This window comes from Lucilia cuprina, chromosome 2 (assembly GCF_022045245.1).
Source record: "Lucilia cuprina isolate Lc7/37 chromosome 2, ASM2204524v1, whole genome shotgun sequence".
NCBI lineage: Eukaryota > Metazoa > Arthropoda > Insecta > Diptera > Calliphoridae > Lucilia > Lucilia cuprina.
In genome coordinates this window covers 39,067,969-39,087,858 of record NC_060950.1, presented here as the reverse complement: position 1 = coordinate 39,087,858, position 19,890 = coordinate 39,067,969, and the positions used below count along the sequence as shown (strand labels likewise).

At 29.8% G+C, this 19,890-nt stretch overlaps 1 protein-coding gene across 1 annotated transcript in view; it reads left to right on the top strand.

The window, feature by feature from the left end:
- Window positions 1-6,671: 6,671 nt before the first annotated feature.
- Window positions 6,672-19,890, top strand: part of LOC111681426 (gamma-tubulin complex component 4 homolog) — a 60,832-nt gene continuing 47,613 nt past the window's right edge. Inside the window, exons 1-3 of the mRNA XM_046946497.1 lie at window positions 6,672-6,693; window positions 10,254-10,347; window positions 10,406-10,565. Of these exons, the coding sequence (XP_046802453.1) occupies window positions 10,279-10,347; window positions 10,406-10,565 (229 nt within the window). The 5' untranslated portion in view covers window positions 6,672-6,693; window positions 10,254-10,278. The remainder of the gene's footprint in view (window positions 6,694-10,253; window positions 10,348-10,405; window positions 10,566-19,890) is intronic.

Below are 19,890 nucleotides of genomic sequence, written 5' to 3'. Positions count from 1 at the left end.
TAGGAAATTCAAAAAGTACCTTTTGAAGAACGAAAAAGTACCAAAGTCCCCTTTTATAGAATTCTCATTTACTCCAGGCTCTACATGCTTAATTTCATGTTTCTAGGTTAAATTTTATAGAAAACTTAAAAAGTACCTTTTGTAGAACGAAACAGTACCAAAAAGTCCCCTTTTATAGATTCTCATTTACTGCGGGCTCTACATGCTTAATTTCATGTTTCTAGGTTCAATATTATACAAAAATCCAAAAAGTACCTTTTGAAGAACGAAAAAGTACCAAAAGTCCCCTTTTATAGGTTCTCACTTAACATCTCTACATACTTAATTTCATGTTTCTAGGTTCAATATTATAGGAAATTCAAAAAGTACCTTTTGAAGAACGAAAAAATACCAAAAAGTCCCTTTTATAGATTCTCATTTACTCCGGGCTCTACATTCTTAATTTCATGTTTCTTGGTTCAATAATATAGGAAATTCAAAAAGTACCTTTTGAAGAACGAAAAAGTACCAAAAAGTCCCCTTTTATAGATTCTCATTTACTCCGGGCTCTACATACTTAATTTCATGTTTCTAGGTTCAATATTATGCAAAAGTCCAAAAAGTACCTTTTGTAGAACGAAACAGTACCAAAAAGTTTCCTTTTATAGATTCTCATTTACTCCGGGCTCTACATGCTTAATTTCATGTTTCTAGGTTCAATATTATACAAAAATCCAAACAGTACCTTTTGAAGAACGAAAAAGTACCAAAAGTACCCTTTTATAGGTTCTCACTTAATCCATCCTCTACATACTTAATTTCATGTTTCTAGGTTCAATATTATAGGAAATTCAAAAAGTACCTTTTGTAGAACGAAAAAATACCAAAAAGTCCCCTTTTATAGATTCTCGGGCTCTACATGCTTAATTTCATGTTTCTAGGTTCAATATTATACAAAAATCCAAAAAGTACCTTTTGAAGAACGAAAAAGTACCAAAAGTCCCCTTTTATAGGTTCTCACTTAATCCATCCTCTACATACTTAATTTCATGTTTCTAGGTTCAATATTATAGGAAATTCAAAAAGTACCTTTTGAAGAACGAAAAAATACCAAAAAGTCCCCTTTTATAGATTCTCATTTACTCCGGGCTCTACATTCTTAATTTCATGTTTCTTGGTTCAATATTATAGGAAATTCAAAAAGTACCTTTTGAAGAACGAAAAAGTACCAAAAAGTCCCCTTTTATAGATTCTCATTTACTCCAGGCTCCACATGCTTAACTTTATGTTTCTAGGTTAAATTTTATAGAAAACTTAAAAAGTACCTTTTGTAGAACGAAACAGTACCAAAAAGTCCCCTTTTATAGATTCTCATTTACTCCGGGCTCTACATGCTTAATTTCATGTTTCTAGGTTCAATATTATACAAAAATCCAAAAAGTACCTTTTGAAGAACGAAAAAGTACCAAAAGTCCCCTTTTATAGGTTCTCACTTAATCCATCCTCTACATACTTAATTTCATGTTTCTAGGTTCAATATTATAGGAAATTCAAAAAGTACTTTTTGGAGAACGAAAAAGTACCAAAAAGTCCTCTTTTATAGATTCTCATTTACTCCGGGCTCTACATGCTTAATTTCATTAACGAAATAAAAATTCTATTCCAAAATGTTGCAACATCGTAGTGGGAGCCCGTTATTACGTATTTATATGTATAAGTTAATAAACCAAAATCAATGTTTTATGAAAAAAGTACCAAAAATAGGTACAATTTTCACCCCTTAAACATCCGAATAACCAAAAAGTACTAAATTTATATTTTTATTTTTTCGTCAAGTTATGAAGGAGTCAAAAATATTGTTTGAATGTTCACTGGTTTAAAAGATACATGGGGTGCAAAAAAAGTACCAAAATACAGTTTTTACCCGTTTATTCCCTAAAGGGGCCGAAATTGAAAAAAGTACCAGACACCTGTCCGCTTATTTTTTAAATGAACGACGATAAGCTTTAAACTATTTTTGTATCTTTTCTAGTTTAGGAGATATGAGGTTACCGATTTTACCCGTTTTTACCCTTTTTTACCCCCTAAACATTCGAATTTCCAAAAATCCCGTCTTAGTGGATCTATTTGGTGGGAGACCAACCCCCTGTCCAAATTTCAGCTCTTTAGCTTTAACCGTTTAGGCTGTGCGATGATGAATCAGTCAATCAGTCAGTCAGTCAGTCAGTCAGTAACGTTAGAATTTTATATATATAGATTAACTAATCTGATTGTTAATTGGCATTTGATTGCCAACTCCGCTCCTCCCAAGGATTTTTAGGATTTACAATGTTGTGAAAATAATAGCACAAAGTATACAGAGATGTCACTTTTGACATTTGAAAAAGTCTAAAATCAGCTTTTGTTTGATTTTGAAATTGTTTGGTGAGAAGAGGTATATAAAATACAGTTAAAAAAATCATTGAAATCGTTTTGTGCGAAAGAGACGGAAATAGCTATTTGCTCGTGACGTCTCTGTATACACTGTGATAATAGATTTATTTGTCAGTTAACCTGACATACGCAAAACCATTCGACTGAATGAACTAAATATATGGGTGAGAGAATCCCATAAGACTTCATGGAATAATGAAACAGTTGGTAAAACCGAGCAAGACGAAAAATCTACTCAAAATGAGCAAGTCTGAAGTTAGTATTCTGAGTGGATACACAGGATTACGGGCAAATTTATGCAAAATTGGACGTACGGATTCAGACGTATGGAGTACTTTCTTTGTCACTGTCAGGCATTCGTCGAAGTTAGATCCAAATATCTTGGAAGTGATGTTATTCCCGAAATAACATTCCTGACTAACACTGATTGGAAGATTCTTAGGAATTACGTTCAGGATACTGAGTTTCTGAACACTGTAAAATAATTCATTCAGTTCCCTCTTTTTTTTCTTCTCATGATAAGGAGCGCACAACAGGCCCATTATTGAAAGTAAAAATTTTCAAAAAATAATTTTTTTATTGTTCAAAATAGTAGACTATTTGAAACCTTTTTTAAAAGAATATTCTATGAAACTCCAAGACAAAATAACTTTTTTCATGTTATAGAAATTTAGAACCAAAGTATAACAAGTAGTCCGACGTGTGAGTTGTACCCTCTTGTGATAAATGTAAAGTCACAAAAAGTCACACATACATTAATTTCATGTTTCCAAGACCTTGTCCACACTAGGAAACTTTTTCTTAATTCTCTTTTGAGGTTTCCTTAATGTCCACAGAAACTACGTGTTAATTGCATTGATTTGTTGTTGTACGAATGAGAAGAATAACAAAACAAGTTTCCGAGAACGGGAAACTCTGTACCGCTAGTGAGATGAATGATATTCTTTCTCTTTCTCTCTCACGCAAAATAAAAAGTTTCCCAAGAAAAGTTTCCTAGTGTGAACCGGCAGTAAGTTCATTATTATAGAAAACTCAAAAAGTACCTTTTGAAAAACGAAAAAGTACCAAGAAGTTCCCTTTTATGGATTCTCACCCAATTCAGACTCTTCATACTTAATTTCATATTTCTTGTTTCAATATTATAGAAAATTCATAAAGTACCTTTTAAAAGACGAAAAAATATCAAAATGTTCCACATTTTAATTTAATTTTTACAGCCAAATATACCTGGTTCACACTGGGAAACTTTAGTTGAGAAACTTTTTATTTTGTTCTTTCTCTCCCACAGAAAAGTTTTGTTTTTGGCAATTTATCTTTGAGCGTAAATAAAAAATCTCCGTTATTTATGGACCGAAAGCATGTCTAACAGAATTATTGAAGATTCGGATCTCGCCGATATCTGGGGTCCATTATAAAACATATCAAAGATTATTTGAAGCTTTTTAAAATATTGAATTTAACATGAAAAATCGTGTCCTCCATACAATATTTTCTTGAAAACTGTCCAGCTCACGAATGGACAACACTTAACCGAAAATATTTTGGGTAACATCATTAATAAACAGCGAATATTTTGAGAGGATAATTCAAGCACAATTTTTTGTGAGTCGGTCTAATGTTTATATGAATCAAAAATTTAGAATTATTACCTTATAATAAGATGTATTAATCTTCTAACTATTGACTGGTACACTTCCAAAAATTGTGATACGTTGGACTCTAAAATATTTTTGTAATTCTTCATAAATTTTATGATCAATCCATCAAATTGTAAGAGTTATAAGAAATAAACAAAATAATATTATAATTAATATTGAATTTACCTAGTAGGTATATATGTATTACATACTTTTGTATTTTTTGCAAATAATCGGTATTTTTAATGGAACCGCGTGATGAAATTATACATATAAATGTATAACTTACCTTACCACTTATCCCTTTTTATATTTTAATTCGGCTAGAAGTATTTTAATAGGGGTACAATATAAGCTACTATTTTCTAAAAAAAAATCAAATAAATAAAAATTAATTGATTTGGATAAGTAAAAACATTATCTTTCATGAACATTTTTGAAAACAATATTAGTATCATATGATAGGTCATAGAAAAACATAGTGTTAATAAATAAAAAAGTACCGATAATTAGAATAATCCAATTCTTCTATATATATAAAAATTAATGTGTGTTTGTTTGTATGTTTGAACGTTATAGACTGCTAAACGGCTGAACCGATTTTCTTGAAGTTTTCACAGCGTATTCCTGTATGTCTAAAAATGGTAATAGGCTACTTTTATTTTGAAATTTCAAGTGGCCACGCCCATATTAGGAAAATATAAAAACCGTATATTTGAGATAATACTTATAACAGTTAGAGTCCTCAAATTTTGTCGGAGCATCATTAGTATCAATATGATTATTTAGGATTAAAAGTGAGCGGACTAGCGTTAGAGGGCGTGGCACCTCCCATATAAATTAAATACAAAAATTCGTTTATCTTGGAAACTATTACAGTTAGAATCTTAAAATTTTGCACGAATAACTCTAACATCCATGTAAACATTTTGAGTAATAAATTGGCGGACTACCCATGAGGGGAGCGGCACTTCCCATATTAATTAAATACAAACATTCGTTTATCTTGAGATAATATAACAGTTAGAGTCCTCAAATTTTGTCGAAGTCACTTTAGTGTCAATATGATTATTTAGGATAAAATCTGGGCGGACTATTTTGGAAACTATTACCGTTAGAATTTTAAAATTTTGCTTGAATAATTTTAACATCCATGTAAACGTTTTGGGTATTAAATTGACGCACTACCCATGAGGGGTGCGGCACCTTTCATATTAATTAAATACAAAAATTCGTTTATCTGAGAAACTAATACAACTAAATTCTTAAAAATTTCCACGAAGATCTTTAATATTCATCTGAACATTTTTATGAAAAAAGAGTGGACTTTCATCTGGGGGTAGGGTTGCCATATTCCGATTCGCAAAAAGCTGGACATTGGGTTTAAAAAAGCTGGACAAAACAAAAAAAGCTGGACATAAAAAATACTGAAAAAAGTTAATTGTGGTATTGTGTTAATAATTTCACAGTGATACACCAAAAAATGGTCATCACTCATCTCTGGACTTTTTGATTTTTACACAAATATACTATTTGATAATCAAAAAATCCAAAAAATATAATTTGTTGATAATATTTGTTTTGACTATAATTCCGATTCTTATAAACCTATTTTATTAGTTTTAAACAGCTAAATTCTTAAAGGCATATCTAATTCAGTTATTTAAGATTTGGATTCCCAAGATTTATGGAGCCTCAAAAACTAATTTAAAAAACTGACGTTGCGTGAACTTTTTTAACAACCGTAATAGTTTCACACATTTTTAATGACCTATTCAACTATGCTATTCCCACTTGCATATATGCAAGAAATGTCAATAGTTATATCTCTAATATACACATCGTCATTGTTTTGGTTATTAGTACTATGGAATTTTAACAAAGTTTGCAGAAAAAAAATTTTAAAGATAAAATAAAACCTCGTTTTCAGATTTATCCATAAAATTTAAAAAAAAAACAATTTCATAAAAAGTTGATCAGTGCACCAAAGGGTGAGTGAGAATCCAATATATTAAAATATATATTAAATTTTATACAGTTTGAAACACACAGAACTTTTTGCTAACTCCTGAACCAAAATATATATCGATAAATGCTTTTGTACAACCAGTAGAGGTACAAATTGCAATAATAAAATCTAAAAATTCTACAAAGTCCAAATATTTCAAACTGGGACGATATGTATTATTATTTAAAAATATGTATTACAATTAAATGAATTCATTTCATTCTTTAAAATTTAATTATATTACCTTAATTTTTTTCGGTTCAGTCTTTCACATACATATTTGCATATGCATATGTATGTAAGAATTAAAATTAAATACTAAAAACAATAAAAAACAAGTAAGAGTGCTATATTCGGCTGTGCCGAATCTTATATACCCTTCACCATAGTGTATTTTAAACATAATTGATCTTACAGTCTAGTTAATAAAAACATTAAAAAAATTTGAGTCGATTTAAGCCGAATGTTTCGGCGGCGGCTCAAGCAACTAAATATAGTTCGGCGGCGGCTAAGCTCCGACTCGAAGCCGGTCGACTTCGACCTCTGATTCATTGCTGGCAAACATTGACGAGACGTAGATTTTGTTTTTGTTTATCGTAAAAAAATTGTTTTAAAAAGCATTTGGAAAAAATTTGTGTTAGTTTTAAATTTTAAACTTACATTATTCGCATAAAAATTATTGTACAATAACTCACAATCTACTCTCATATAATTGAAAACGTTTTAAATACTTTTTTCTATTCATCAAAAAATATATTTGCAAAACAAAAGGGAAAATTATTTTATTTTAACAAAAAATGCAAATCATATTTTTTTGCTGTGTATACTTTGTATGTTTGAATTCCAAACATACAAAAAATACACAGCTGAATAAAACCAAATACATCTACACACACACGTGTACATCTTTTTCTATGTACAGTGTTTTTGTTGCTTTTTTAACAATTTTTTGATAAAATTTTCAGAGGTTGTCTCGGATTTTTGCTCATATCTCCGTTATTTACCGACCGATTTTGCTGATTTTAAATAGCGATCTTCTCGAAAGCATGTCTAATAGAATTATTGAAGATTCAGACATCGCCGATATCTGGGGTCCTCTAAAAACTGATTTCAACAGACAGACGGACAGACAGACGGACATGGCTTAATCGACTCCGCTATCTATAAGGATCAAGAATATATATACTTTATAGGGTCGGAAAATTATATTATAGAAATTACAAACGGAATGACAAACTTATATATACCCTTCTCACGAAAGTGAAGGGTATAATAACAATTTAGTCTAGTACATCTGTATAACAGATGTACAACATAAAAATTATTGTCAATTTATTGTATTAAAAAAATTATATTTAGTTGGACAAATTTAATTTTAGCTTGAAACTGGACAAGCATCAAAAAAGCTGGACAATTCAGCCAAGTCCAGCCACGCTGGCAACACTATCTGGGGGGCTTGGAGCCACCATATGAATAAAATAGAAAAATTCGTATATCTGAGAAATTTTGACATTCATCTGAACATTTAACGAGCTAATTTTTAATGATAATATGACATATCTCGTGAATAATATACAAAATATTGTTTATCTTGGAAAATATAGAACTAGATTCATCAAAATTTGCATAAATTACTTTAATATTGATCTGAACATTTTGGAGGAAAATTTGGAAATATCTAACAGTTTTCAAAATTTTGTATATCTTGAAAACTGTTAGATAATTCAAATTTTTCATAGATGGATAGAAATTATCGAACTTGCTATAATTTACTTGGTATCTCTCATATGTAACATATAGTTAATCAGGAAAACTATTGTGTTCAGAATTTTCAAAATCGTTAAGTGGGTTTTTTATTTTTACTAGAGGGTAAAACAAAAAATATTGTATATCCCAAGGAATTAGAATAAGAATTATTTTTTTGTGAATAAAAGTATATATTAATTCTTGGCACTAAGGGCGAGTTTTTCTGATAAAGATAATCTTCATTCTTTGGTTAAACCTGGTTTAATATATGTTTCTTGTTTTTCAGTTATCAGTAAAGTTACTCATTATCTTATTTTAACTGAGAGTAATTGGCCAATTAAACTCAAGTTATAAGTGAGAAAACACAATTAACAAAAACAATAAAACAATGATTTCGGAAGAACAAAAACACAATATTTTAAGTAAATTGCAATTTTCTGATTTGTTTTGTTTCATTAATTATTGTTTTAAATGTTTATTTAATATTTTTTCAAAATTTTCCATTTTATATAAGTATTGTTTGCAAAAAACAGCTGTTTATTGTTTATGTTTTTGAGTGAAAACTTGGCAATACTAACAAAGTTAACTGAGCTTAAATCTAAAACTGAAAAACACAATTATCGGTTAAAGTCTGCCTAAATTTGTTCCGAGTTTAATCTAACAGCCAGTTTAGCCAAGTTTAACTGATAAGTAAGAAACCCGCCCTAAGAAATAATTAGATCATTAATGTATTATTTTAGAATTTAAATGAAATATATTCTCATCAAGAGAAATTATAATAAACCTTTAGGAAAAATTGTATAATTTAGTAAATAAATAAATAATTTTTTGGATTATGTATTTAAATTCGATTGGGGTAGCGAAGCGCCCGGAGCTAGTGAAAATTAATAAAATTGTATTTACAAGAGTTGGTTTTAAAAATATTTTATTTTAATATTATTATATGGGAATTTCGAGTCAAGTGGCTAAGGGCGGGTTTCTTGTTTTTCAGATAAAGATAATCTACATTCTTTGTTTAAACTTAGTTTAATATAGTTAAACCAGGCTTAACTTGCTGTTAGATTAAACTGGGAACAAATTTAGACGGACTATAACCAATGATTGTGTTTTTCAGTTTTAGATTTAAGCTCAGTTAACTTTGTTAGTATTGCCAAGTTTTCACTCAAAAACATAAACAATGAACAGCTGTTTTTTGCAAACAATACTTTTGTAAAATGGAAATTTTTGGGAAAATGTTAAATAAACATTTAAAATAATAATAATTAAAACAAAACAAATCAGAAAATTGCAATTTACTTAAAATATTAAGTTTCTGTTCTTCCGAAATCATTGTTTTATTGTTTTTGGTTATTGTGTTTGCACACTTATAACTTGAGTTTAATTTGCCAATTACACTCAGTTAAACTAAGATAATAAGTAACTTTGCTGATAACTGAAAAACACGAAGCATATATTAAACCAGGTTTAACCAAAGAATGAAGATTATCTTTATCAGAAAAACTAGCCCTAAGTCAAAAAATTAGTATTAATTTAAATATAATGATTCCAGATACCGTTTTAATACTTAAAGTATAAATTTTAATGTATTTTGTTTTTGTTACGATAATGAAATACAAATATAATTTTAGCTTAAAGTGATCATTCGTAATCTAGAAACAGGACCTAAACGTACAAATAGTTTAAAAAATATTGAAAGTTAAGATTTAACTTAAATAAATCTAAATAGTTTAAAAATGCAATGTTCATTAAATGTAAACCGAAACGTACAACTTGAAAAAACTTTAAATACAAAATCTTTAAAACCGTCCCATAAATAGAGATGAAATCCGACAAAAAAAATTTTAAATACTGTTACTGATCAAACAATGTCAAATTTGATGTCAAGCTAACAATAAGTGTTGGGAAATATTTTGTATTATTTATGCTGGTAGGATGAAAATCTGTCAAAAATGTCTTATCCTTAAAATCTATTAAAATTTTCATTATTATTTTTTCAAAAATATGTTTACATCTTTCGATTCTGACAGAATAAACTACAAATAACACAAAATATTTTGCAACTTTTTTTGTTTGCTTTTTTGTTGGGTTTTTATTAGGATGGCGGTGCATTAAGCACTCATATTGCCAGGTTATCACACGTTTGTCCTGAGAAAACCCCGCCAAACGACTTTTTAAATCTTTGATAAAGGATAAAGCTTAGATAATAAGGGTAAAACAGAAAACATCACTGAGCAAATTCTTGAAATTGTCTTGCAGAATTAGCATAAACATACAAACCAAAAATTATCAGCTGATTAAATAGCACCACCTTATATATATTCGCCTTCAGTCAGCTGTTCTTGTTAATCTAATAATTAATATTTTTTTAACTGTCAACTTCACACACATTGAAATATTAAAATAAAAGTTGTTTAAATAAAATAAATTTGCCGCCTCTTTCAATTTTACAGTGAATGTGATATTTATATTTTAACAATGATACATGATATTGTTTTATCTTGCCTCAATTTACATTCAAAGCAGTTGCCGATTGAGGAGTTTTTGGTAATACCTCAATTCTGAAAATTGTATTTGAAAATATTAAGATTATATACTTTTTCAGGTCTCTGATGCTGTAAGCGCTTTTTTTCATCCTTGCGAAAAAAAATTGTTGGAGGATATTGTTGCAATTATAAATTTATTGCGGGAAATCGCAAAATTTTCGAAAATATATGGAACAAATCAAAGTATAAACATTAATGCTACAATTATCGACACAGATGGTAAGTGTAGAAGTTGCAACTATTATTATATTGATATTAATTTAACTTCTTCAATAATATTGCAAATGTATACATGTGTATATGTATGTACCCAGCAGTTCAACAAAGAGTCAATGCATACGAAAAAGAAAGTAATTTCCACTAATAGTTAACCACCTGGATGATTGTAATTCGTATGTTTTGGGTCATTCGTCACGAATGTACCCTTTGTAATTGAGAATGAAGACAGTCGTCACTTTAGTGTCCTCTTTGTAAGCGGGAGCGGAGACAGTCGTCTCTTTACTATCCTCAAGTAACCTAAAGATTATACTCTTAAAAGTAGTTTTTTTGTTGTACTTCCGAAAGTAGTTATTTTACCCATCTTTTGAAAAAATGATTATTACTTTCTACTAATATGCCACCATCTGGTTGACTCAAATTTATATCTTTCGGGTCAATCGTCACATTATTGTCCCATAGTATTCTAGAGAATAGACACTTGAAATTTTTAAATTTTAGTTCAATTAATATATTACCACCTGGCTGACTCCAATTCGTATTTTTTTTGTTCAAATAAACTCTTTGTAATCGAGAATGAAGACAGGCGTCACTTTAGTGTCCCATTTGTAAGCGAGAGCGGAGGCAATCGTCTTTTTACTGTCTCTTTGTAGGGTGTAGAGTGACGATTGACTTCTTCGTAGGACAAGCCCATGTTAAAATAGTCGGTCACCTGGGTAGTCAGGTGGCTAGGGGCCACCACAAGTGGTAGGTTAAGTGGTCAGTTCGGGACTGTCCCGTCGAACTGCTGGGTAGGTATAATTTGTTTTTAAATAAATTCACACAAGTCTAGAAATACACTCAAATCTCACAATTACATTTTTTTGTACTGCAGTGTTAATGTTAACAACTGAAAGATTCCGAAAGGGACTTTTGTTTCTCAGAAAATGTGCTACACGTTAGCCCGCGATAAAAGTAAAGTGTTTTTCATAAATTCAAAAATATATATTTCTAAAAGATACAGCTTACCAGTAAGTGGTCAATTATGCTGCTCCAGTGTGGTCTCTATCGCTGAGTGATACCCAGTGGAGAAATATTCAAAGCTGCCAAAATGCTGCCCTAAAGACTGTAATGGGCTGCAAGCAAATAACCTCAGAACACCATCTACATGAGGAAACGAAGGTCCTCCCAGTCAAGGAACATAATGTCATGCTGACTAAACAGTTCCTCCTGGGATGTCACCGGAGGAGTCATCCCAACTTTAACATCACACAGTTGGATGCTCCCTTGAGGCATGTCAGGAAGGAGCTTCGTGTATACGAAGAGAGCATACGAAGTTATGTTCAGGATCCCTTAGATCGGACTTCGTATACAGCAGCTTTGAACGGCATTCATAGAGACAACATCAATACCACGGTTTCAGGTTACCGCATGAATGTCGTTCTTGGAGGTCGTCCACCGCCCATAGAAGAAATAGAGAAGAACCTGCCGCGGAAAACAAGAGTTGCTCTGGCACAACTGAGATCGGGATGGAGCAACAGGCTCAACGCCTACTGGTCCCGCATAGACCGCGCCGTCCCCAACATTTACGGAAATCCAATATTTTTTATATATACTTGTTGAGTGTTTAAAATAAAAAACGAATAAGCATTTTATAAAGCTTCCCACGAAAATTTTTAGTACTTGTTCTAAAAACTACTAGTTCTAGAACGAGTGAAAACAGAACCACTTCAGATTCTTTAACAACAGCCTTGAAACTGGTAGTGTTGGTTAAGACTTCTGGAACCCGTTCTTTAGAATATTGTGGTTGTGGAAATGTATATTTTTGCATTCCACTGAACCACATGATATAAGAGCTTACTAATTCAATGGTACCTAGAGAAGGGAAAGTTAGCTGCTTATATTATATATCCTTACAAAGAATATTTTAATAGATTGCAGAAGAATTATATTAAAGTTTACGTAAGATATGTATATTTATGTAAGTTTTGTAAATAACATTGGTACAATAGTAAAAACTCGTCAATAGTTTCTTAAAATTGCTCTTAATCTTAATAATTTTAAACAAAAACACTAAAAAAGAAATATTTGTTTATGCGTTCTCTGCAGCTTCCCTAGAACTAGTTCCGAGGTTGACAAATTCAAACAAAAATCATTGATTAAAGAACTAGTTCCAGAAGCGTTCCAAAGAACGAGTGTCGACTCAATAACTCTTCCTCAGAACCAGTTCCGAAGGTGACAATTTCGAACAAAAATCATAAGTCTCAACGCCAAACTAGAACGAGTTTAGGCTAAAATCATGTGTTCTAGAACTAGTTGTAAAACAAATACAATTTTTACTGGGATCATTTGTTTTTTTGTTATTCACTTTTTTTCCATAACCGATTACGACTGTTCAATATTAAAAAGATAACATAAATCCCCTCTATTTAAATTATTTTAAGCAATTTTAAACACAGTTTACCAATATTTCATTAAAAATCCTGTAAGTAAATTTCAGGATTTACAAAATCTGACTTCTGTTCAAATATCTCGTAAATTATTAAGATATCGCGAAAAGAAAAATTGATAATCTCGAACGTTATTTAATTAAATGATTATTTGGATACTTTATGAAGTAAACTAGTTTTTGTACCCGTCGTTGCCCCCGATTTTAAATGATTTATAATTAATGTATAATATTAAATCTATAGATCACTTAGTATTGTCTTTGCTCTTTACCCCTGAAATTAATATATGGAAATTTAAATCTACATTTAAAATATATAATTCAGAACAATTTTCACAAAATTTGCCAACACCAGACCGAGTCTCCCTTAACAAATTTTTTTGGGCTTGAGTGGTACAAAATTTCCTTTTAAATAAAAATGTTAATACTTAAGATTTTGGATTTTTAATTTCCTTTAAAGCATGATTTAAACTCTTCAAATCATTTGAAAATGTATATTAATAAAAATCGAGAAAGCTAAAACCAAAATATATATCCTTAAGGAGCCTTTACACAATCACTTTACGTACGTAAACTCTAATGAAAAAGTAAGATGAAATTCCACGCATATTTCAAAAAAGTTAATAAATGTCGTATGACTATTAAGAGAAAGAGAGAAAGCGATAACAAGCAAAAATCAACAGCTCTATATAAAATAATTAAAAACAAATAATAAACAGTGTAAAAAATAGAAAAAAGACTATTAAAACACTTTGTGTAAGATTTATAAACCAATCTTTCCAAAAAGGGAAGGGATAGAGTAAGATTAAAAAGTTCGAGCTTATATTTATAATTATATAGAATTAAAAATAATATAATTTGTAATTTCAATATTTATGTTAATTTAATATTTTTTATATAAATGATTAATTCAATTAATGAACTGTTTTATATTTAACCGTTATTTTATCATTACTTAAAAAGTATTAGAATTAGAGTAAATTCAAGACACATGCGTAAAGAATAATCAATGACTTAATATTGATTATTCTTTGGTAAAAAGGGAGGTGTAGTGTGATTAACTGTGCGACCCATACAGAAGAATTCGTACACATGTGTCTCTGATTAAATAAACTTCTTCATATTTCATGGTGGGAAACATGAAATATGAAGAAGCAAAGAGTAATCAATGTTAGCTAGAGTTAGTAGAATTTAATTAAGTAAAATTATTATCATTAGAGAACTTCATTCAAAGAGAACGGACACAGAAGTGTCCGTTCCATTTAATAAATAATAAATACAAATTTTACAAATATTACAAGACTATAAAACTTTTTCTGGCGGAGGCCATTAATACTTTTAATGAAATTAAGTCCGGATGCTCCAACTTCCTATATGAAGGTATAGGTCGTTTGGTGGGGTTTTCTCTGCACATACGTGTGATAACCTGGCAATATGAGTGCTTAATGTACCGCCATCCTAATTAAAACCCGAAAAAAAACTTTTGCATAGAAAATACAACAACATTGTTATGACTATTGTAGCAGCTGCTGACATACATCGATTGTGAATTGGTACCCGTGAACTTAACAAACTTTCTGGCAAACTTTTTTGTATATCCCTACACCACTATAGTGGACAGGGTATTATACGTTTGTGCTGATGTTTGTAACATATAAAAATATGGTCCAATACCCACCTAAAAGTATACCGATCGATTCAGAATCATTTTCTAAGTCTGTCTGTCCGGCTGGCTGTCCATGTAAACCTTGTGCGCAAGGTACAGGCCGCAATTTTCAAGATAATTTGATGAAATTTGGACCAAGCATGGCACAGGGACGAAGCCTATTGAAAATGGTTGAAATCGATCCATTACTTCACCTAGCCCCCATACAACCGTACCTCCCGATTTGAACTTTTTATGCCATAATTACGTCAAATATTCTATATCTCTCTAAAAATTGGCATAAATAAGTTTTACATAAGTATAAATGACACTGCAGATTTTCGTAAGGATCGGCCCTTATTTGACCCTAGCATACCCCCCTTCAAAAAATGTCTTAAACGTCTACAATTGTCTTGTAACCATTTGTATCGCAATGAAACTCAACAAAACTAACTGTTATTTAAAAATATACCCTTTTCCCAAATTCACCGAGGATCGGCTCAATTTGATCTATATAAAGCCTCATTTAGAAATTTTAGTTTTTTTATCAATAAATTGTTTATATATTTTGGAAAAATATTCAACATAAAAGTTTCTTTATAAAAAGTAAAAATTTTAAAAATATACTCATGGTGTAGGGTATTATATGGTGGGCCATGCCCGACTATACTTTCCTACTTGTTTTTTACTCATTTTCTAGAGAGAATAAATAAAAACGAAAATTGAGTGTTTTCGGCTTCACAGAGATAATTTTCAGTGCTGCCAAGTTGTTGTTCATAAATTTAGTTCAAAATTCATATACAGTAGTTTTCCGATTTAACGACCATTCAATTCTACGAACATCGCATTTAACGAACAAGCTAATTTTTCCTATTGACTACCTTAAATAATGAACAAAACTTGTTTTTTGAACTCTGTTTAACGAACTAATATAAATATTATTATTTAAATTAAGATAAAATGACATTTATCAAAAATAACAAATAACCTAAGTTGTAGCAAGCGGTGCTTTTATACCCAAAACTGTAACTCATTCTGGCTTCTTATTAAATTTTAGTTCGATGTAGCTATGTCCGTCCGTCCTTCAGATAATGACTTTAACGCTCAATACTCGCTTAACAATACGAGTACGCCGAGTACTAACCGATATCTCTAACAAATTTTATGGGAATCGGTCCATAATTGACCTTACCCTCCATATCAGGCCCCCTTAAGAAAATTACTTAATGCTCATTACTTACTCGCTTAAAAATACGAGTATAGAGATGAACTTCGAGAAATAACTTTAAAGCTCATGACAGAATTAAAAATACAGCGGTTAAATTCGACACACATATGGTTTGAAGGGGTATATAAGATTCGGAATTTTGTGTTTTGTGCTATTTTTATTAAAAAAGAATTAATTTTTATAAAATACATTTAAAAAAATATTTTATGTACCTATTTTAATTATTTTCCTACTACCAAAACCCACATTTTACTTAGTACTGCATATAACGAACTTTTCAATTTACGAACAGGCCTGACAACATATGGGTTCGTTAAATCGGAAAACTACTGTATATTTATGTGGTGTCTATTAATTTACACTGAATATCCACTTTTCTTCTTTTTTGAACATGGGAGAGAGATTTTCGGCTTTCAAAAAAACTTTTCATAAATTTTCAACAAACTTAACAATTAAAATGAAATTTTAACTATTTACAACAAAAAAAATAACTATTATAAATTATTATTACATATGTATGAATACATTTACAAATAAAAACAAAAATAAAATATCTGTTTTTAAGTTATAATTGTTACAAAAAAACTAAAATAAAAACTTTTAAGGCAAATAAAAAGGTTTGATAAAAAAAATCACTCATTTTGCTTTTGGACCCTAAGGGACCAATTTTGACCTTGTAACAAAAATCGACCTAGCCCTAAGGGTCCAATTTTGACCTTGTGTCAAAATCGAAGTACGGGGTGTTATGGAGGGAGGTCTGGCCTATATTTCCTCATACTTGGTTTTTAAAATATATGATGAGGTTCCGAACAAAATTTTCAAAAAACTGTTTTTTGAAAAATCTCTCATTTGGTTTTTGGACCCTAAGGGTCCAATTTTGACCTTGTGACAAAAATAGAAATACAGGGTGTTGTAGAGGGAGGTCTGGCCTATATTTCCTCATACTAGATTTTTTAAATCTATGATGAGGTTCCGAACAAAATTTTCAAAAAACTGTTTTTTGAAAAATCACTTTTTGTTTTTGGACTTTAAGGGTCCAATTTTGACCTTGTGACAAAAATCGAAATACGGGGTGTTGTGGAGGGAGGTCTGGCCTATATTTCCTCATGCTTAGTTTTTAAAATCTATCAATTAAAAATGTAAATTTTTCACTAAAAAAGTCAACTTTAAACGCCTTTTTGAGAATTATTTCAATTATTAACTGAAAAAGTCGACTTTAAAGGAATTTTTAATACTTTTTTCAACTTATTTATATAATTTAATAGATATTTATTTTATTTAGTTAGTTTGTTTGTTTGCTAGTTTGTTAGTTAGTTAGTTAGTTAGTTAGTTAGTTAGTTAGTTATTTAGTTACTTAGTTAGTTATTTAGTTAGTTTGTTAGTTCGTTAGTTAGTTATTTATGTTTTTATTGTGTTTCAAATCTTTTTTTATAAAATTTTGATTTCATTTCTATTTTAGTTTTTTTTCCAACAAACATTGATATGCCGAAGTTTCAAAAACTTGAACTATGTATGTATGTGCAATACAAAATAAAATAAAACTAGTAAAACATTTTTTATTATTTTTTATATTTTCTCAGTTGTTTTTAAAAATTTGATCAGCAAATAACAACAACAATAAAAAACAAGTAAGAGTGCTATATTCGGCTGTGCCGAATCTTATATACCCTTCACCATAGTGTATTTTAAACATAATTGATCTTACAGTCTAGTTAATAAAAACATTAAAAAAATTTGAGTCGATTTAAGCCGAATGTTTCGGCGGCGGCTCAAGCAACTAAATATAGTTCGGCGGCGGCTAAGCTCCGGCTTGAATCCGGTCGACTTCGACCTCTGATTCATTGCTGGTAAACATTGACGAGACGTAGATTTTGTTTTTGTTTATCGTAAAAAAAATTGTTTTAAAAAGCACTTGGAAAAAATTTGTTTTAGTTTTAAATTTCAAACTTACATTATTCGCATATAAAATTATTGTACAATAACTCACAATCTACTCTCATACAATTGAAAACGTTTTAAATACTTTTTTCTATTCATTATAAAAAATATATTTGCAAAGCAAAAGGGAAAATTATTTTATTTTAACAAAAAATGCAAATCATATTTTTTTTGCTGTGTATACCTTGTATGTTTGGATTCCAATCATACAAAAAAATACACAGCTGAATAAAACCAAATACATCTACACACACGTGTACATCTTTTTCTATATACAGTGTTATTGTTGCTTTTATAATAATTTTTTGATGAAATATTCAGAGGTTGTCTCGGATTTTTGCTCATAACTCCGTTATTTACCGACCGATTTTGCTGATTTTAAATAGCGATCTTCTCGAAAGCATGTCTAATAGAATTATTGAAGATTCGGATCTCGCCGATATCTGGGGTCCTCTAAAAACTGATTTCAACAGACAGACAGACAGACAGACAGACAGACAGACGGACATGGCTTAATCGACTCCGCTATCTATAAGGATCCAGAATATATATACATTATAGGGTCGGAAAATTATATTAAAGGAATTACAAACGGAATGACAAACTTATATATACCCTTCTCACGAAGGTGAAGGGTATAACAACATTTCACATACAAAAATAGTAATAATAATAACATTTAATACATACATAAAAAGGAAGTTTTTGCAGGAAAATATCGTAAGAGTTTTTATAAATATTTTTCAAGTTTTTTACTCTTCTCAAATAATTTACTTGCTTTTCTAAAATTGTTTGGAGAAATATTTACATACATACATACATACATACATACATACATACATACAACCTACATACATACATACATACATACATACATACATTTGGCTAATAAACAAATATTTTTAAGAACAATTTTGTTAAAAAGTTTTTGTTTCATTTTATTAAGATTCCTAAGAGTTTAATTTACTTAAATTACTAAAAATAGCTTTAACTACAAAAATACTTTTTATACGTAGGATTTGTTCAGATTGCGCTGTTGTTTTGTCTTGTATTTTCCTTTTGTTAAAGGCACAAATAATTAGATTTAAGAAAAGTTTTTGTTTCATTTTATTAAGATTTCCTAAGAGTTTAATTTACTTAAATTACTAAAAATAGCTTTACTACATAAATACTTTTTATACGTAGGATTTGTTCAGATTGCGCTGTTGTATTTTCCTTTTGTTAAAGGCACAAATAATTAGATTTAATAGGGGTCTATAGGAGTAACATGTAAAAGAGCGAAATACTAAAAATAAGGAACATTACAAAAAAGGGATATAAACAGTCTGCGTGCATGAACAATTTGCTACTCATAGTCTAGTCTATAATATAGACTATAGTCTAATCTATAATCTAGTCTATAGTTTAGTCTATAGTCTAGTCCTATAGTCTAGTCAATTGTCTAATCTAAAGTGTAGTCTATAGTCTAGTCCATAGTCTAGCCTATAGACTAGTCTATAGTCTAGTCTATAATCTAGTCTATAGTCTAATCTATAGTTTAGTCTATAGTTTAGCCTATAGTTTAGCCTATAGTCTATAGTCTAGTCTATAGTCAAGTCTATAGTCTAATATATAGTGTAGTTTATAGTCTAATCTATAGTCTAGTCTATAATCTAATCTATAGTCTATCTATAGTCTAGTCTATAATTTAGTCTATAGTCTAGTCTATAGTCTAGTCAATAGTCCAGTCTATGGTCTAGTCTATAATCTAGTCTATAGTCTAATCTATAGTGTAGTCTATAGTCTAATCTATTGTATATTGGAAAGAATGTGTAAATTTTGTTAAAAATAATACAAATGTACTTTTATAGAGCTAAAATTAATTTAATGATTATATAATCAAATTGTAACCAAAATTGTAACTTAAAAAGTATTAATAATACTAATAAATAATAATAATAAAATAAAAAAAAAAAAAATTTGTGTTTATACGATTGGTATAAAACAATAACAAAGTACATAAAAATGCAGCCCTGATCTAATACGACGAAGACATCCATACGAATGTCAAATTTTCAACTAGCATTTACTCAATGTAGTAAGGTTTCAT